This window comes from Microcebus murinus, chromosome 5 (genome assembly GCF_040939455.1).
Source record: "Microcebus murinus isolate Inina chromosome 5, M.murinus_Inina_mat1.0, whole genome shotgun sequence".
Classification (NCBI taxonomy): Eukaryota; Metazoa; Chordata; class Mammalia; order Primates; family Cheirogaleidae; genus Microcebus; species Microcebus murinus.
In genome coordinates, this window is record NC_134108.1 from 66,467,552 (window position 1) to 66,488,860 (window position 21,309).

The 21,309-nt window shown below is 38.2% G+C and overlaps 1 protein-coding gene across 1 annotated transcript; it reads right to left on the reverse strand.

The window, feature by feature from the left end:
* Positions 1–1,025: 1,025 nt before the first annotated feature.
* Positions 1,026–21,290, reverse strand: PM20D2 (peptidase M20 domain containing 2). The gene is made up of 7 exons (XM_012750930.3): positions 20,697–21,290; positions 18,494–18,642; positions 14,950–15,092; positions 12,703–12,857; positions 10,484–10,619; positions 6,640–6,747; positions 1,026–6,427 (listed from the first exon to the last, which is right to left on the reverse strand). Exons 1-7 carry the CDS (start codon positions 21,159–21,161, stop codon positions 6,273–6,275), a joined length of 1,311 nt encoding a protein of 436 aa, XP_012606384.1. The 5' UTR covers positions 21,162–21,290; the 3' UTR covers positions 1,026–6,272.
* Positions 21,291–21,309: the final 19 nt, after the last annotated feature.

The window sequence follows — 21,309 nt, forward strand, 5'->3', positions numbered from 1 at the left end:
CTCATAACCATATACCTCTGTCATTCACAAAAAGTGATGAGTGCTGCATTTATACATTCAACAACTTATTCAATGTTAATTGAGTACTTGTTATATGTGTGCTAAGCACTGTGTTAAGAGATATAGCTGATTTGTTAACCTCAAAGAAGCTGGTAAAGTATCTCCCTAAAGTCTATACCCTCAAGCACCAAGCCCAGTTTAAAGAATACAAATGTCTCTTTAAAATAGAAGAAATGCCTACCACAAAACTCAATTTAGTTTAGAAATTTTTTTAATTCTGAGGGAGTATGAATCTGAGTTACTTGGGATTTAGGTGCTGATTTGGAAGGTGAATTTCCTTTTGTTCTCCTTTTTTGAGGGGGAGGGCAGTTTGTAAAGTTCAAGTCATGGAAGGCAGGAAAAACTCATTCATAATTCTACTAGCCAGCAGCAAGAGGTAGTATTTCCCATCTTTTCCTATACATTTTCATATAGCTGCCATCATATTTTACATACAAATTGATTTGAGTTCTTCTCCATAACACAGCAGGACCACTTTCTACCCAAAACTTCCCATGGTATTTTATAGCTATTAATATCATTCCATAGTATGGCCAGGTGCAGTGGTTCACACCTGTAATCCTAGCACTCAGGGAAGCTGAGGTGGCAGGATTGCTCCAGGAGTTTGAGACCAGCTCTGAGCAAGAGCGAGAACCCATCTCTACTAAAAATAGAAAGAAATTAGCTGGACAACTAAAAATATGTATAGAAAAAATTAGCCAGGCATGGTGGCACATGCCTGTAGTCCCAGCTACTCAGGAGTGTGAGGCAGAGGGATTGCTTGAGCCCAGGAGTTTGAGGTTGCTGTGAGCTAGGCTGACGCCACGGCACTCTGGAGCAAGACTCTGCCTCAAAAAAATAGTATGAATGTACATGTCAACCTTTCCCCTAATATTGGATAAAATTAATAATGTCATGAATACTCTTAGGCATATATTCTTGTCACATTCTATTTTCTTACATTAACAATGAATGTACAGAATGGATTTTAATTTGAAATCAATTTTATTATGTTACCATAGTGTGATTCTAGGTCCCCAGCTTTTTAAGACTTTAAAAATCAGGAATGAGTATTAAATTATACCTTAGTGACATTTGACAGTATGAACAGTAACCCACTCAAAATAGTTTAAGAAATACAGAGGAGTCTCACATATGTAAAATAAAGGAAATAAAGTGAAGTTCAGCTGGGTATCCCTCACCAGAAAGATTTCAGACAGCTTCTTTTTCTTTCTAACCAGTATAAATACCGCTTTACTTCTTGCTCGATGACTGCATTTACTGTTTACTCATTTACTATTTACTGCATTTACTCATTTACTATTTACTGCATTTACTCATTTACTATCAAGATTGGACTTCTCTGCTCATACATGACACTCACAGGCTTATTGAAGTCAAAATTCCGGGGCTCATTATCATTGGACTCCAGTCTGCGTATAGGAAGTACTTAGAGATAAAAATCCAAGAGAAGCAAGGTTGCATTGTTTCTGCCTGGGAAGGGACCTTCTCTTAAAGAACATACAACTCACTTCAGTAGGTTTTATGATCTAGAATGTAAGGGCAGAGGCTATAAGCCTTCCAGAAGCTATGGAAGGCATACCAAACAGCTGCTATGGGTAACTGCTCCCTTTGAAGAAACATTATGGTGGAACAAAGCTTTAGTACCACTACAACATTTTCAAAGAGTAATGGGCTTGGATATTAGTTTAAATTTTAGGTTTCATCTGAGTTCATTTCTTCAAAGGTGGCATGCTACCCTGCTCTCAAGTAAGGAGCAAACTTTTACTAATAACTCTTTATTTATAGTCAAGGTCTATTTAGGATCATATCAAACTCCTTAAGATTCTCATATCATAACACACACTTTCTTCAAGGAATGTGTTAGGTCAGATAGCATTCCATGAGGCTGCTGTTAGTCCTGAATCCATATCATGTAAGGCAGTTACAGTATATGAATTTAGAAGCTTTGGTATACCTTGAATAAATTAAATGGAAAATATGCAGGTTTTTAACCACCTCTCATTCTCTTCAGCTAAACAAAATACTATGTCAGTAATTAGTTAACACAACAAACAGAAAAAATTCAAACTCTCAAATGCAATTGTTCATCCAGTTGGATAATGTCTACTTAATCTTTGATCTAAACAAGATTCTTGCCTATTTAAAACCCTGACCTGATATTCTTTTCTGTGTTGTATTTCCAAGGTTCATTTTTTAAGGTGATTAGAGGCTTTGATCCACTGAACTAACCAAAGCTAATCTTACATTTTAATCAGTTAAAAAAAAAAAAAAAAGAACAGGAGCTAGGGACAGTGGCTCACACCAGTAATCCCAGCCTTCTGGAATGATTGCTTGAGGGCAGGAGTTCAAGACCTGGGCAACATAACAAGACCCTGTCTCTACAAAAAAAAAAAATTTAAAAGAACACATTTTGTTTCTATTTTGAAAGCTAGTTTAAACGAAGAAACATGGACAGTTGCAATTTTTATGAGGCACTTATTCTTTATTTTAGCTACTGATAAGGATCTAAAAACCCATTCTATTGCATTTGCATTATTATATGGAATTACTTTGTATTTAAGTTGCAAAAATTTTTAAAAGACATACTCAATAGTATAATTATGTATCTAACTCCTATCATGTACAATATGCATTGCCATTTTCAGCTTAGGGAGACTAGTGAAACATTCATTTTCAAACGAAAGAACTTAATTGCTTTTAAAATATATGACATTATATAGCTGAAAAGCAAAACAATCTCTATAATACTGACAAATAAGAGAAAGTACAGTATATCACAGTATATTTGGGCAACTGTGTTTATCTTCATATATTTATTATATCTTCACATACATGTCATTTAAAAAAGACAATTGCTATTAGATAAATTTTATTTATCATTTGATATTTTTTCATACATATTTTAATATATGTATTAAAATAATAATAAAAACAATTATAATCGGATGGTTAGTAGACTGATTACTTACTTGAAAACAGCAACTTTGATACATATCAAAATACATCATCCTCAACTATGTAACTGAATTGCCAAACGCTTTAAGTTGTCAAAAAATAGTTTATCACACCTTACAGCCTTATAAAGAGTTGCTAGATAGCACAAAGATAATGTTTATCTTAAAATAAAATTTACTTTCATAGTTCTGAAGGCGAGTACTATGTAGGATATTTTCCAGAAGACTAAAGAGATGCTTCAGATAAAAAGTTAGAAATGTATAAAACTCCATCAGCAAGGTTTTTAAAAAGAACATACAAAATCAGACAATCATTCTTCAAAAAATTTTTCACATCAATTTCTTCTGTTCAAACAGATTAAAGTGACTCGGGTATTTTTAAATATTTTAGAAACATTACTCAAAAATTTTCAAGACTGTAGCTTTCAGCTGTTCCCCGAATCCCAGTGTTGTTCAGATGAAGTAAATCTTGTGAGAACTTACACTAACCACAAGCTTTTTTAGGCATGGACCACGTCTTACTCTTCTTACATCCAGTGCTTAGAAATAGGAACTCAACAAATGTTCATTGAACTCAACTGCTGAAATTGTAACAGTTAAAATATCAACACAACTCTTAATAAATAGTCCTTTGGGAGGACTGTGGGAAATCTAAACACTTTTAAGTTTACACAAGTATTCATAAACAAACAAAATGTTCTAGTTTATCCTTAATGCCTTGGCTCTTATGAGTGCTACAGAGAATGGCAATTAAAAGGGAAAAATTCCTGAGCAGTTCACATAATATGAAGAATTGAATACTGAAAAGCACTTCAAAAATTTTAAGAGGCATGCTAAATATCAGCTATATCCAATCTTATATGGTATATAGCAACTTAGTACTTAATAGTAGCACATAATTATTTTATACAGGTCTCATATTAAGACCTGCTTTTAAAATTAAGTCACTTAAGAGAAAACATTTTCAGTTTGTATATTTAAACCATTAATTTAGATTATACCTATTGAAGTCTATTAATTTAACATAGCCAAAAGATGGTATTTGAGGGAAAGGCTTTCAGTACAGGGTATGAAGTGTAATTAAAACACTTTCCTTTAAAACAAAGGCACATCAAGCAGGTCTACCTATACCACTAATTTAGGTCAGAAACTAATTCAATATTTCAAAAATCATATAATTTTAAACCTTGCTCTAAGTCAGGCTAGTCATTTTTTAAAATGAGTTGCATTTCTTAAGTGTACCCAAAGCAAAATAATACTAAGTATCTCTTTTCTTCTACAGGTGCTACAAGAGACGCCTACAACTCAAAATTAAAACTCATCTTAGGATCATGATCTGTCCACAAAACTATTTTAAACTTTGATGATTCCAAGTAGGGAAGCAGTATTTATGTATTCAAAAGTAATGAATATTCATAGGTAAGCAAGCTACTATACTAAATACTATAAGAATTTAAAAAATATTCATACACATGCATATTAAAAGATTCTGGCTTCAAATATACAATCCAGTAGAGGAATAATAAACCATATATACAAGGTCTGTCCGGAAAGTATCCAGTCTTTGTTACTATAATGAGAACAATTTGCATGACACTGATGTAACCTGGCGACCAAGGAAAGTGGACTGGAATGCGCATGTGTGAACAATGATGACATCACTGTACTAAGTCAGTGGGGTGCTAGACACAGCTGAGTGAGCATGTGTGGCTGTTGCATTCAAAATGACTGAGCAAGTAGAGCAACAAATCTGCATCAAATTTTGCGTTAAGCTTGAACATTCTTCCGCATAAACTATGTGGATGATTTGGAAGGCTTTCAGGGACAATGCAAAGAGTGCAGCGCAAATGAAAGTGTGGCACAAATGCTTCAAAGATGGTACAGAATCTGTTGAAAGTGATCCACATTCTGGAAGGCCTGCAACAAACAGAACACCTGGGAATGTCGAACGTGTATGAGCTGCAGTCAACAAAGATCACTGACTGAGTACGAGAACTAGAAGCCAATATGGGGATTCCAGAAACTACTGCATCCGAGATTTTGATGTAGGATCTTGGCACGAAACATATAGTGGCAAAATGTGTTCCGCTGCTTCTGCTACCAGAGCAGAAAGAACATTGTGCTGCATTTGCTAATGACTTGTTTCAAACCGCTACCAACGAACCAGATTTCCTCAAGAAGGTCATAACCAGAGATGAATCGTGGGTCTATAGCTAAGATCTGGAAATGAAGGCCCAGCAGTCCCAATGGAAGTCACCTGGTTCTCCAGGCCTGAAGAAACTGCAGCGAGATCAAGATCATGTTAACTGTGGTTTTTTTTCCTTGGGAAGGTGCTGTCCATCACGAGTACACTCCTCCAGGCCAAACAATTAATAAACAATACTGCACCTCACTGTTCTTCGTTGGTTGAGAGATGCAAGCAACAAAAGTGGCCACAGCTATGGGCAACTGGTGATTGGCAGCTTCATCACAACAATGCACTTGCCCATGCATCACATCTCATGCAGAGTTTTTTGGCAAAACATCAAATCATCCAGATGACTCAGCAACTTCAGGCTTTTCCCAAAACTAAAATTGCCTTTGAAAGGGAAGTGATTTCAGACCATCAATGAGATTCAGGAAAATATGAGGCAGGATGGCGATTCCAACAAAGGATTTTGCAGAGTGTTTTGAACAGTGGAAGAACTGTGTGAGGTCCCAAGGTGGCTACTTTGAAGCAGAATGAGGCATCACTCTCCCTAAGGGGGCTGAGGCATCATTGTCCTATGTACTATGTTTCTTGTATCTTGTGTGTTCTTCAGTAAGTGTCTTTATTTTTCACATTACATGGCTGGATACTTTCTGGACAGACCTCATATACAGTAAGAATGAGTTTACCACCCTATACCACAAAATTCTGTCATGGATGTCAATTCTGAATACAAGGTTTGAAACCTCTTGGACTTTTAAAAATACATACAACATGTAAGTTTACAAAATATTATCACTGATAAACCATGTATCATCCAGCTTAAGAAATGGCATAACATACCAGCTCCTAAAATATCACAATTACATCAAGTATAGATTTGCAAAAATTTTCACTTTAGATATGAGGTAATGTTTTCTCCATATCCCATCCTCACCTATCAGGGAGGGAAATTTGATTCCTTTAAGATTGAAAAACAAGCATGTCTTCCCCTTTGTTAAACAAAAATTAAAGAAAAAAAAATCACATCTTCTTAATAATTCATAAGCGGTTCCTAAATCTTCCTTTTATTCTACTGTATTTAAAAACTGTTCTTCTTCAAGTTTCAATTTAAAGTCCTTCCTGATCCTTTCCAGCAACTCTGGCTTAAAAATAATATCCAATGCAGTCATTGCCAGAGCTTTGGCCGTACGCAAAGTGTAGAACTGAGCTTCTTGTGACCCTAAAAGGTACAGAAAATAATTTAAAATGTCTCCATATCTATTGAAAATTAATTTATTAATTTCTCAGGTTAGCTCTCAATATCTAAATTGGCTCTCCGCTGCCCACTGCAATATAGTATTTACTGAGGTGATGTAATATAATAAAATAATAGGCAGTTACTACTAGAAAAAGAGAGCACATGCCAAAACATTCCCACCCAACAGCACTTACCCGCAGCCTCAGTGTACTGCTCAGTGTGATTCAAGGCTTTAGATCCAATGTAAAAATATGGATGAATTCCAGGAACCACAAAAGTAACATTTCCAAAATCAGTAGATCCTTGGAACACAAAAAGTAAGAAAAGTATATTTGTTTTTAAATATTCTTTTTTTTTAAGAGGAAATGAAGTCAGAATGTTTTTAAATATTCTTGAACTACGAAGTTACAGCTAGAATTCGGTACTTGGCTATTTACAGTTCTATACCCCGTGAGGACAGATCCAGAGATGTGAACTTCCTGGAGAGCAGTCCACATGCTTGTGCTTTCACCACCTCACCTCCTACCAAGTCCTCAATCCACTCCAGTTGGCAGCCACCCACATCAGTCATCGCCACAGCACTCACCAAGGTCATCGAAGACCTGCCCTTGCCCAATCCCATGGTGTTTACTGTCCTTTCCACAGCACTGCACACTGCTGCCTAGCCCCTGCCTTCTCTTGTGTGACACAGCACTTGGCTTCCCTTCTGCCTCTCTGTTGGCCCCCTCTTCTGTCTCTCTTGGGGGTGCAGCCTCCTTTATCTGACCATGAAATATCAGTTACTAGAGATTCAATTCCAGGCCCTTTCTCTTCTTACTTTCTCAAGATTTTTTGTCTGTATGCATTGCTTCAAATTGTCACCAACTCAAATTTATTCCCAGTCTCTTCTATGTTCTATGCTCATCCAATTGCCAGCCTGATATTGCCTCTTGGTTGTTTTCATGGTAAAGCAAACTTAACATATCCAAAGCTAAATTCATGACCTTTCTGTTCTGCCCCCACTCCACCTGTCAATAGTACCTCCCAAATATCTCAGAATCATTACACTCTTCTCACCACCATAACTAACATCTATCCCCAATCAGTCTACACTATCATCATTTCTTGCCTGAACTAATATAAATAGTCCCCTAATTGGTCTAGCAGCATCTACTCTATTTGCCAATATTTTTTTTCAATCTTAACACCATTCATCTTTCCAACCCGATCTCATACCATGCTCCCACTATCCTCTATACCCCAACTACTCTGGACACTGAGCATGCAGGTGTCCCTACCGCAGGACCTTTATATATGGTATCTCCTCTTCACCTACTTAACCCCTACTTAATCTTCAGATAGCACCTTATGCATCATTCCCTCAACAAAGCCTTACTTCACCTCCCTAGTAAGGTCAAATTCCTCTAGCATGGGTTCTCATGGAATTGTATCACTCTTTCATAGCACTTTTCAATTTTAGTTTTCATTTACTGGATTATTTAGTTAATGTCTATCTTGAAAACTAGACTATGAAGCTCTATAAGGCAAGAAATGGTATTTTATTTATTTATTTATTTTTTTTGAGACAGAGTCTCGCTTTGTTGCCCAGGCTAGTGAGTGCTGTGGCATCAGCCTAGCTCACAGCAACCTCAAACTTCTGGGCTCAGGCAATCCTCCTGCCTCAGCCTCCCGAGTAGCTGGGACTACAGGCGTGCACCACCATGCCCGGCTAATTTTTTCTATATATATTAGTTGGCCAATTAATTTCTTTCTATTTATATAGTAGGGACGGGGTCTCACTCTTGCTCAGGCTGGTTTCGAACTCCTGACCTCGAGCAATCCGCCCGCCTCGACCTCCCAGAGTGCTAGGATTACAGGCGTGAGCCACCGCGCCCGGCCAAGAAATGGTATTTTAAATCACCATGCATCTAGCCTCTCACATCACTGATGCATAAACATGTGTTGAATAAATCATAGTAAAAACAGAGCCTTCTGTTCACTCAGTGGATATTTACTGAATGTTTACTATGTGTCAAACACTATGCCTGGCAAAGTTAGACCATACGAGAATAAGTGGTAAGGGAATAAAAGAACCAAAACATGTCACAGTAGCTAATGTTTATCTGGAATTACCATGTCCCAAACATAATTCTAAGTGCTTCATACTTATTCTCATTAACACTTTCCATTTTACACATGAAGAAACCAAGGATTACAGGTATTAAATAATGTGCCCACAGTCTCATAGCTACTGGTTATGTAGTAAAGCCAGGCAGAGGTCAGGCTTTGGAGCAACCTGACCTCTGTAAAAAAGTACTGCTTCCGAAAGCATTCACTAAGCAACTGTGCCAGACAGAACAGCTCCAGACACTTAAGATACACAGTGACGGCACAGCAGTGAACAAGATGGACAAAGGCTGCAGCATACTGTAAGGCCTCAGCAGTGGAGCTAGTGCCTGCAAATCAAGCCCAAATTATAGCTGTTTTATTCTGTTTTGTCCGTTAAATAAAATTCAAACTGACCATGTGTTTTCCCTCCTACAGCTAGACTGCAGAAACCTGCTAGGGTAAAAGCACAGGACCATAAAAGACTGCCTTGACAACAAATTCATGGTTTCTAACGCTGAGCTGAGCTCTAGTGCTATTCAGAAAAAAACCAAAACAACAAAACACAAAACTCTGATGTCCCTGGCTAACTCCTCTCAGGGGTAATTCTCTTTCAATCCTCCAGCCTACCAGCTCAATGCCCACCATGGGCTACCAATAACTTCCCTGGGAGGATGTCTCTGAACTCTCTGCCCTCCTTCCTGAGCATTTACCTACATCTACTTCTCTCAAGTATATTCCATTAAAAAATCTTTTATTTTCCATATCTCCCTCAAGCTTGTATCCACTCTATTTTCCTTTAAAGCTTACTTTCTTGAAAAAGAATAGTCTTCCTTTGCTATCTCTACTACTTCACCAGTCAACGCAGTGGGTAGAGAAGTGAGATACAGCATCTGGTCCCACCAGACTTCAACTATTTTCTTCCCGACAATCCATGAATTTCTAATTAGTGGTCCAACGGACCCTAGACCATACTCAACTTATTCAATCTCTGTGGCCCCTGACATGATTTACTCCTCCCTCCCTTCTAGACGTTCTCTAACCTACTGGCTTCCACGTCTCTAGTGTCTCCTGATGGTCTGGCTTTCTCTCTGATGGCTGTCTCCTTCTCTAAATCCCTTCTGCTGTTGATCCTTAGGGTTTCATCTTTGGGCATCTTCTCCCTCTGTGTATTTGGGTAACCTCATCAACATCTGTGTCTTCAACTACCTCCCATATATCAACAATTCCTAAATCTCCAACCTTAACCTCTGGAAGCCTGGGGTTCCAGATTCAATAGGTACTAAATGGCTCCACTTAAAAATTCTATAAACACCTCAAATTTAACATGCTAATAATTTATAAACCCATCTTACCCTAACCTGCTTTCTCTTGAACTGCTTTTCTCAATGAATGACACTGACACACCATTTTTATCACCAAGTCCTTTTGGGTCTACTTCATCAATATCTATTATTATAATAGGAGATACATCTCTAACTTGCAAAGGTATTAGTAGTAATATGCTTTAAAAAGGGAAAAAATAAAAAATAATCCCAAATATACTTATTATTATTTAAATTCTAATTGTCTATTGCTCCGAAAAAACTGAAAATGCCCCAGATAACTTAGTACTTACTTAACCTGCTCACTGTGATGACTGAGAATGAATTAAAATTCTATTTCCCATTTTAGCAGCTTACTTAAAAATTAGAACAAATTTAAATACTAGAAATATTGAGAATATAGATCAAAAAGTAGGCTATTTCTAAAAACAAATCTGCTTATTTGACATTCTACACTCAATGAGAGTCCATTAGTTTCTTTGCACTAACCATGAAATTTATGAAAATATCATTAAAAACATCAGCAATATCTCCTTACCTCCCAAACCATTAAACACCACCATTTAATTAAAGATGGTATTTCTCTTCCTCAAATAGCTCAATATATATTAAAAAAAAACTTAATTACCTGAAGAGCCACTCAACATTGTATCTTCTGAAATGAATTCTATTCCCAGCTTTTTTCCATTTTCCATATAAGCTTTCCATAGGCTCTTATTGGGAAGAACATTGTAATAATCATGTGCTCCACCTTTAATTTCCACCTAATAAAAAATTGCAAAACAAATTTTGAAAGAAAAAGCACAAATTCACTATCTAGTTTTGAAATCAGTGAGGATTCTCTAACAGGAAGATATTTTAAGAGGGGGCATTTTCCCTTCTAGATATAAACTCTCTCAAATCTCTCGCCTTAAAAAAGAAGATGTATTTTCTACAGGAAGAGTTCCTAGGACCCTATCTCCTTTGTATTATGTATGCACCAGACCACACGATGTCACCAAGCTCTACACTAGCCAGGAGTCATAAATTTCAGTCACCTAAATAGGGTGAGGGGAGAGCACAGAAATTTCCATTTTAACCAGCACCAGGTAGTCCAAAAACCACACTCTGAGGAATACTGCTCTAGGATTCAGTTTCCAAAACAAAGAAAGTAAACTATACCAACATTCAGTATGCAAATGACACTGACACCACTGCTTGGTCTGAAAGGCAGAAAAAGTACCCTAAGAGAAACACAGAAGGTTCACAATGAGGAAGGGTTGACAACAGTCTTCATTTATTAGTTTCAGTGTATGAAGATACAGAAGCAGTTTATATGTGCCCAGTTAGGCAGATTTAAAGATTCAGCTTTGATTACATCAAAATGGGCAATACTCCCTTGAACTTAATACCAATGTTAGCAAAAGCCAATCATAAAATGGCAGAGAAAACATTTCTTCTATTCTTGAGATGACATTTCTTCTGTTTTTGGCAACACCCATTAATAGAAGCAGTGACAACCTAATCGAACCTTATAAGTGAGTCAAAATACAAGAAATTATTAAAAGACTAAATAATGAACCTTACGCTAATGGAATACTGTACACCTTGAGATATTAGCTAATGATAATATTCATGTATGCATATATATTAAAAATATTTATATTTGTAGACAAATACGGGAATGAATGCTTAGTTTTTACTACCCTGTGCTATGGAAGCTTTACAGTTCTCATTAACTAAATCTATACCTATCATCTTTAAGGGTATATGAGGATATGTCCTTGCTCCTACATTTGTCCACATTTTTATCTATTCACTATAACATGAGCTTCTATACTCTTATCTTTGCTGACTATAGAGCTCTATCAAAGAACTAAGAGCTCTCACTCTCTGTCCTTCACATACCTATCTGAAAGTATGATCATCCTTCAAAGCTCAATTCGGGTCCACAGTCTTCCACAACACCCTCCTTACAGCCCCAGCCCATCTCTTTCCTGCCTCTAATTCTCCTAACACTTTCCACACTATTCTTAAGACACTTAACACACACTGTCTGAGAGTTACTGCTACGGTGAGACTCTGCTACTATGGGAATAAATCATACATCTCTAGACTAATAAGGACAGAAAAAAATAAGGTGGTGTATATGAAGGTGAGGCTCTAAACTCTTCACAAACTATCTCATTTAATTATCATAAGAACCCTAAAATAAACTGTTATTATCCCCATGTTTCAAGTGAGAAAATGGCAGCCCAGAGATAATGTTTCTGAAGGTTACTGAGTTACCTAAGCCAAGGCACAGGTCAAGACCTTGTCTCTCGAACTAGACTATGGGCAGGGTAGGATCTGTACTACTTTACACCATAAACGATTGGTACTTAAATGTTTCTGACATTAGGGTCAAATCAACAGAACCTCTCAACTAACGTCTGTGTGTTTTTATCATCCATTCCAGCAAGCCATTCACTACTCTGCACAGCTATAACTTAACCAAAAATAGCTTTTGCTGATTTTGCCGTAAAGTTCCCTTTACAGGACAGAATATAGAACAATTCTAAAAGCATAACTACCAATAAGGAAGACTATAACTTGTAAAAGGCAGGGATTCTGGCTCAGCAGTATAAGAATTATTCTAATTGCTATAAAAGTAAGATGATCTGTAGCCTTCCCTATTGCTGCCATTCAGTAAAATATATAAAAATGAAAGACTTTCACATTAACTATTCAGCCAGTTCATTCTACATATTCAAGATATCACCAAATGAAAAAAAGGCAAGTTAGGCTTCAATCTAACTTAATATAAACAGCCCCAGCCCATGTATATACCTCTAATTATAACTTAGATTAACTCTTAAAAGTTCTTACTGTGCACCCTGTAGCCAAAGCTGCAGATCTGAAGCAATCTTCTGCCTTTTTGGTCAAAACTTGAAGTTCTTTCATTGAGGGTGCACGGAAGTAATAGACTAATTCAGAATAAGAAGGAATGATATTGGGTTTTACACCACCATTTTTTATTATACCTATAAAAAAACCAAATTACTGGAATTAAGCTTGGTGACCATTTCTTTAAGCTTAAATATACTCATTAAGTTTTTTAACCAATATGTACATAAAGAAAAATAATTTAAACTTACTAGCTTCACCAATATACCAATCAAAGATTTTGATATGTTGTACAACATAAGTTTCTATACAGAGTGTGACATTATCTGCCTAACAGGAAAATAATAAGATACTACATGTACTTTATTCAAAGGAACTTATATAATGTTAAGAAATTATGATACAGATTATAAAGAAACTGCTAGAAATTCTATAACTGCAAACAATAAAATTAGCTATATCTTAAGCTTTCTGGAAAAGAGTCTTGTTTCAGTAGGCTTTACTATAGTTGCACATTTTTTTTGTTTTTTTGAGACAAGAGTCTCACTCTGTTGCCCAGGCTAGAGTGAGTGCCGTGGCATCAGCCTAGCTCACAGCAACCTCAAACTCCTGGGCTCAAGCAATCCTGCTGCCTCAGCGTCCCAAGTAGCTGGGACTACAGGCGTGTGCCACCATGCTTGGCTAATTTTTTCTATATATATTAGTTGGTAATTAATTTCTTTCTATTTATAGTAGAGATGGGGTCTCGCTCTTGCTCAGGCTGGTTTTGAACTCCTGACCTCGAGCAATCCTCCCGCCTCAGCCTCCCAGAGTGCTAGGATTATAGGCGTGAGCCACCGAGCCCGGCCTATAGTTGCACATTTTGATAAACTTTTGACATAAAAAAAGAACAAACTAATGGTAGGAGGTTCTATAATTATCCTTGTACCTCAAGAATCCCATGAATATTTTAAATGACATTTAGCTCTAGGGAAACAATTTTCTTTTTTCTTTTTAACAATACTTAACATGATAAAAATATATAGTTAAATATAATACATAAATAGTTGTCATACTACATTGTTTTTATTGGTAGTATTTTATTGTTGTGTTATTTTTTATTGGTTTTTCCCCCAAAATATTTTCCATCTGCAGTTGGTTGAATCCACCATGTGAAACCCACAAATATGGAAAGCCTACTATATTACTATTTTTTTTTTTTTTTGAGACACAGTCTCGCTTTGTTGCCCAGGCTAGAGTGAGTGCCGTGGCGTCAGCCTAGCTCACAGCAACCTCAAACTCCTGGGCTCAAGCAATCCTACTGCCTCAGCCTCCCGAGTAGCTGGGATAACAGGCATGTGCCACCATGCCCAGCTAATTTTTTTTATATATATTAGTTGGCCAATTAATTTCTTTCTATTTATAGTAGAGACGGGGTCTCGCTCTTGCTCAGGCTGGTTTCGAACTCCTGACCTCGAGCAATCCGCCCGCCTCGGCCTCCCAGAGTGCTAGGATTACAGGCGTGAGCCACCGAGCCCGGCAATATTACTATTTTTAATTATCCACATTTTTCAAATGGTAAATAATTTTCATGCCAACAGAAAACTAGGTCAAAGATCACCAAGTACTATCAACTTTCAAACAAAAACATTCATTTGCAACTAAACTTCACAGAACGAAGATATAGCCACTCAAAGTAGTAACTAAAATATAGATATGCAAAATCTAACTTCATATGACCTACTTAAAAAAATATTTCTACATATTCTGGTTTGTTCCTTTTAAAGAAACTAAGGTGGGAAAACTGGTAACGTTTTTGCAATTACAAACTGACTTCAGCCTATAAATAGCACTTGAGTAAATAAAACTAGCAGTCATTACAACTTCTTTCAAATTGAAGAAGTGACAAAATTTTGTTATCATTAAGAGACAGTGAGGACAACTGGAAAAATCACATTCCAATTTTCAAATACCCACAGAAAGAATGTAGCTCCTTACATAAAACTTTTATCTCTGTTATTCAAAGACCAATCCATTTATGTGCAATAATTCAAACTGTCTTCCTATCCACATACAGATGTTGTAGTACCATCACATGAATTTCTGCAAATATGTGTAAAATTTTTAGAATATTCATATGAAGTACATAAAATGTTTCCAAATGTTTTTAAAAAATCAAATATTAAATAAGTATATTGCATTGAAATACATTAAGTACCACCTATCATACAAAATATTTATCATTCATACCATGAACTCTCCAGGTTGGTTTCATTTGCTGTCTTAACATAGACAGATTGTTGTAGGCAAGGACAGCAGCATCTAGTGCATTTATTCCTTCCCAGGGATAAGCAGCAGCATGAGATGCTTTTCCATAGTATTTCACAGTCACACTAAGAAATAAAAAAATCATTTGTAATTACTTTTCCCAAAAATGCTAAAGTAAGAAAATCAATTAAAATTATCCAACTATTATTCAAAATTAATTCACATTGCCGGACTTCACATTTGCAAATCACTTGTAGTAATAACACTCTAATTTACTGTTATAGTTTATTATTATGTAACACAGTGCGTGACATAAAGAAAGCATTGCAAAAAGAGAAAAAGTGAACTTTGTTCAATCACCTTCCCGCACAGATTAAATTTGTACACATTTTTTTTGAGACAGGGTCTTGCTCTGTCACCTGAGCTAGAGTGCATGGTGCAATCAATCACAGCTCACTGCAACCTCAAACTCCTCAGCTCAAGTGATCCTCTTGCCTCGGCCTCCCGAATAGCTGGGAGTAGCTGGGACTATAGGGACATGCCATGGTACCAGGCTAATTTTTTTTCTTTAGAGACCAGATCTCATTATGTTGCTCAGGCTGGTCTCAAACTCCTGGCTTTAAATGATCCTCCTGCCTTAGTCTCCCAAAGTACTACCGTGTTTCCCTGAAAATAAGACCTACCCATAAAATAAGCCCTAGTAGGATTTCTAAGCATTTGTGCAATATAAGCCCTACCTCAAAAATAAGCGTGGCTATGCAGCGTATCTGCACAACCCATGCATTTTGTCGTGGATCGGTAAAGAAGACCAGCAGCCCTTCTCATCTGCTCCACGTGAGTGCTATTGCTTGACATGAGAGATTGGGGCCAATGGTTCTAAAGCAAATAGAGTCACAAGAAATACAGGATGGAATTCGGGGTTTTGGAGAGTTATGATGATGTTCCAGAAGAAGACAACTTAACTATATTTGAAAAAAATGTAGATTGTTGTACTGTACTTAAAAAAAATAACACATCCCCTGAAAAAAGCCCTAGGGTATCTTCTTGAGGAAAAATAAATATAAGACTCTGTCTTACTTTCAGGGAAACATGGTAGGATTACAGACCTGAGCGACCACCCTAGCTTAAATGTATACACAATTTAATTCAAAGGAACATACAATACTATATATTAGGTGCTGGAATTACAAAAACAAAAAAAGGTTCCTATCTCCTTCTACACTGCATTGTGATAGTTCTATATCAAAGGTCTGTAAAAACTCAGAAATTCTGTTTCAAGTGGGGGAAGGTCAGGAAAAATAGAAGGGAAATAACACTTGAAATGGGTTAAGACAACCTATGAAAATCAGATTATATTCACAATGTTACTATAAGGTACCCTGGTATTAAGTCAATTGTTCCTGATCAATATTTTATCAATGTTCCAAAATACCTATATTATTAATATTTTTAATTTTATAAATTATTGTTATTCCACTTACAAATAGTTTTCATACCATGCTAACTACTTTGATACAATAAAATACTATAGATTTAGATAAAGGACTACATAGTAAATAGTTACTTACAAAGTTTCACGACTGAGTTGTTTAGATATCCCTTTTTAAGCCTAACTGATTAACAGTACCCATATTAGATTATTAGAAAACTACTCTGGACTTATTTTTTTTTAATGGGCTAGATTCAGGAGTCCTTAGGATGCTTTTGTGATTTCTTAACTGATTTTAGGATAAGGGCCAAGTTCCATGGCTTATGCCTATAATCCCAGCACTTTGGGAGGCCAAGGTGGGAGGACTGCTTGAGCCCAGGAATTCAAGATCAGACTGAGCAACATACTAAGACACTGCCTCTACAAAAAATACAAAACTTAGCTGGGCATAGTGGCATATGCTTGTAGTACGCTCCTCTGGAGGTGAAGGCAGGATTGGCTTGAACCCAGGAGTTTTAGGTTACAGTGAGCTATGATGATGCCACTACACCACAGCCTGAATGACAGACCAAGACCCTGACTAAAAAAAAAAAAAAAAAATTAAAACCAATGGATTAGTAGTTTTTTAAAAATTAAATTCTTTTTTTTTTTTGAGACAGAGTCTCACTCTGTTGCCCGTGTTAGAGTGCTGTGGCATCAGCCTAGCTCACAGCAACCTCAAACTCCTGGGCTTAAGCAATCCTTCTGGCTCAGCCTCCTGAGTAGCTGGGACTACAGGTATGTGCCACCATGCCCAGCTAATTTTTTCTATATATTTTTAGTTGTCCATCTAATTTCTTCCTATTTTTAGTACAGACGGGGTCTCACTCTTGCTCAGGCTGGTCTTAAACTCCTGAGCTCAAACAATTCTCCCGTCTGGGCCTCCCAGAGTGCTAGATTACAGGCATGAGCCACTGCGCCCGCCAAAAATTAAATTATTGATCTTGTTCTCTTTTCCATCTTAAAAGATGACCAATGAAAAAACTAAGTCAGACTCTAAGAAGAGGCCTGGGGCCAAGTAGGCTAACTTTAGGATCAAGACAGTCCAAGAAGGCTAATGGGCTGGGAAGTCTGCCTACAGCTGTAGGCCCCTTGCAGCCAGAGACACAAGCAAAGATTTCTAATCCCTAATGTTTTCCAGAGGTACGCTAGTATAATTACACCACCCTGAAATCAAAATTTAAGGAGTCTTTCTACTGTCACAGTATGAATTCCTAGTATAAAAACTGAAATACCAGAATAGTTAAAATGATCACCCTCTGAAAACAAGGCCCAACAGGGTGTGAGAGGTGAGTTACCTGAATACAATCTAGAAATACTGTTGGGTGATTCTACTATCATTCCTTAGGTACCCAGCTACTTCAGAGGAAAACATATGGTATTCCAGAAGCAGCTGAGCAGGGGCTCCTTGTGACTGGACCATTAACTACTACAGTTGAAATTTCTGGTGTAAAAAATTCAAACCACTTCAATAATGCATGCTCCTAGAACCGAAAAAAGGGAGCTCCTCAATGTTGAGAAAGATAAAAGGTTTCAGCAGTACACAAAGCTGAAAAGCACAGACTGACAAGTTCCACTAAAATCTGCAGTTACTGAGATTCCGTGTTCTCTCTCAGGGCATAATTTGTCCTCTTTGTAAAGAACTCAAAATAAGTCAAATGGAGAAGTATGTTTTCTTCCCAAGTCTAATAGAATTGTCTCTTGCAGATCTATGCAGTTGCAAAGGCAACCTCGTATTAAAGGACAGATGTTTTCCAGAAACATCTAGAAAATGTTTTCAGATAGTTCAAAGCAGAACTTAAGTGAGAACATGTTCTGTTTACTATTCCTATGCTTTTTAGGGCTACTATTTTAATACTCCAATTACGAACACCATATTAAATCTCAATTAGAAGAGGCTTGTCAAATGTCATTCAATAGAAATCAAGACACCATATCATTATCTTTCAATTTACTTTTTAAATGTATAAATGTGGAGTTTTAGTCTCTAGTTTAGACACAAAAGTATTCTATAGTTTGTTTTCCTCTAAGAAGTTTATCTTCCACTTGATTACTTACTCATGTTCAGCTACATCTGGGAGATAAGCAGCATTCTCTTGGGATGGATGGGCCATAAAAACAACATCAAGGTTTTTAAAAGCCCCTGCTTCAATTAGATCAATTTTGCCACCACCATCTTCTTCTGCAGGGGTTCCCAGGACAATGACCTAGAAGGAAATACCCATGTCAGAGCAAAACAACAACAAAATCCTAGTAGGAAAATATCAAACAAGTTCTTTTGCATATTTATTCACAATCTACATTAAAGTCCTTAAACTATGAAGAGATGTTTTGTTCTCTGGTGCTGAATTAATCACATTTAATTTACACTGCTATACTAATTTGGTGCAAAGTATGTACTAGAGACACTATAGGTAGTTTTTCCCAATTTTATAACTCAATTTTCCATAACTAATGGCAAAAATAAAAAGTTAAATACTACATATTTAGTTCCTCAAAATTTGTTAGGATTTATTTCTTAAAGCTTCTTCCTAAGTCTTTTAATTTATGTCTACAATTACTCGTAAGCATTTGACTGGTAAGGAACTTTCCAGTGACTTACTAGTTTATCCTCACAACAACCCTGTGAGGTAGGTAAGCAAGCTATATCATCATTTTAGGGAGGATGATTTTGAGGAATAGGGTAAAGTCTCTTGCCCCAGGGCACAGAGCAAGTCTTCAGGCAGGGCTGGGATTAGACGTCCTGACCTTTAGGCCTGAACTCTTATTCCTACTGAGCTACCTACTTAACAGGTCTTAATTCATTAATCCTTTATGAAGAACATTAAACAAATCTTAATACCATGGTTAGAAACAGCCAACTATTACACAAACTTACTAATTCGATTCCACCAGTTCAACCAGGCAGATTTATTGGTCACCAAACACCTAATTAAACAAAAAAGAACTTTACAGAGTAAACATTTTACTTTGATATTTAAGCTTAATTTCTTCAACAATTTTAAAAAGAAAAAAAATTATCTATAAACAACTAACATACTTTCAAGATCATGTATAAGACAATGAAACAAGCTGGAAAAATGTCTTGTCTTGCGAAGATAATCGACTTAAATTCCATTTTTGGATAAGATACAGCTTAACCTTGCTAAAATTGAGAACCATTTGAAGTTTGTACTTTTCCCAAAGTCCAGCTTTGTTTAGAAGTTATAAAGTACCCAAACTTTGAAATTACACTGCTCTTTACTCTTAATCCTTGACTCATTAAATATGATGCCTCTTGCTGACCTTTCATAAACCTGGTTAAAGGTAAATCTCTCCAGCGTTTCACGACATGGCAAAGGATGCCCCCCCAACCAAAACAAAAACCTAACCAAGTGCAATAAAAAGCCCCCAGAAGCAGAAAAGAGAAGGCAGCCAAAGAGAAAAAGCCACAAAAGATGGAACTGTTAGGATAAAATGAGAAAGGTTACTGGCATTGGAAATAATGGGCTAAAGAATATGAAAATAAAACATTTGGTTTCCTCTTAACTTGAATGATGACTGAATCTTAGCTTACAGAATGCAAAACATCTGGAAAAAGAGTAATGCACGATTAAACTCACCCTATGACAAACATAAACATTTCCCCGTTTAAAGAATCAAGATATTTGTCAACTCATGAAATAAAAATGAAGACTTAAGGATGAGTTCATCTATGTAGTCAATGTTCACTCACTTCCCCATCATATGTGTACTTTTAGAGGTTTGGTGGCTCTAACGACTGAAAACTTCCTATCCAAATCCCAATGATAAAAATCACAACAGCTCTATGACTGCCACGAACACAAAAAAAAATTTTTTGAAGCCGAATAAACAGGGGTTGTAGATTTCTCTACAAAAATAATTTCAGAGATTGCACAACTTTATTAGCAAATCGCAGTTGTCTCTCGGTTAACAAAAATATCCTGAAACGAAAAGCGGGCTTGGTTCTAACTTCTTTCCTAAGGAAGAAATGTACTGAGTTGTTTACAGCGACAGAACAGGATACGGATATCTGCAAAACACAGCTAGGTCGGCAACAGGTGAACTGCTGGCTGACTTTTATCAGGGAATTCTGTTCTGCCTTTGGGCCCAGAAGGTGAGGCTCGCGGGGCTGAGTGCCGCCCCCAACACCCGCCCGGGCGGGAGGGACCGGGCGCGCCGCATGCTCGGGGATCCTGACGTTCCCGGGAAGCTCCCGACCTGGGCAGCCGCCTGCAGCCCCGCGCCCGCCCCACCTCACCTTCACGGGAAGCGGCGGTCCCGGGCGGCCCTCCAGGGCCCCCTTCACGCCCAGCGCGGCCGCCGCCCCGACCTCGGCGATGAGGTTGTGGCCGCAGGCGTGGCCGATGCCCGGCAGCGCGTCGTACTCGCAGAGGAAGGCCACGTGCAGCGGGCGCGGCGCGGCGCTCGCCCGGGCCCCCGGCGGCTCCCACTCGGCGCGGAAGGCGGTGGGCAGCAGGTAGTGCGGCTGCACCGCCCAGGCGGCGGCAACCGGCGGCTCCTGCTCGAAGAAGCGCGTCAGCACGCGGTGGGCATGGTGCTCCTCGTAGGCCAGCTCGGGCTCGCTCCAGATCGCACGGCTCAGCGCCCCCAGCCGCTCGGCCGCCTCGTCGATGCGCTCCGCGGCGCGCAGCTTCAGCAGCTCCAGCTCGGAGACGCCTCCGCACGCGCCCGCCTCCACCGGCCGCTCCTCTCCGGGCCCCATGGCGCCCAGAGCCGGCTACCCTCCGCGCTCGGCTCGCGTCCTCGCTCGCTGGTGGCCGCGTACCGCGCCTGCGCACGCGCCGCGGGCCGCCAGAACCCCGGCGGCGCACGCACGGCCGCCCGCAGGGCTCCCGGCAGGCGCGCCCCGA

Coding starts and splice junctions, on each gene's coding strand:
- PM20D2 (XM_012750930.3), bottom strand. CDS start 21,161: ATGGGGCCCGGAGAGGAGCGGCCGGTGGAGGCGGGCGCGTGCGGAGGC. Junction 12,858..14,949: donor ACCAACCTGGAGAGTTCATG/GTATGAATGATA, acceptor GTTTTTTTATAG/GTATAATAAAAAATGGTGGT. Junction 6,748..10,483: donor AATGTTGAGTGGCTCTTCAG/GTAATTAAGTTT, acceptor TTGTGTTCCAAG/GATCTACTGATTTTGGAAAT.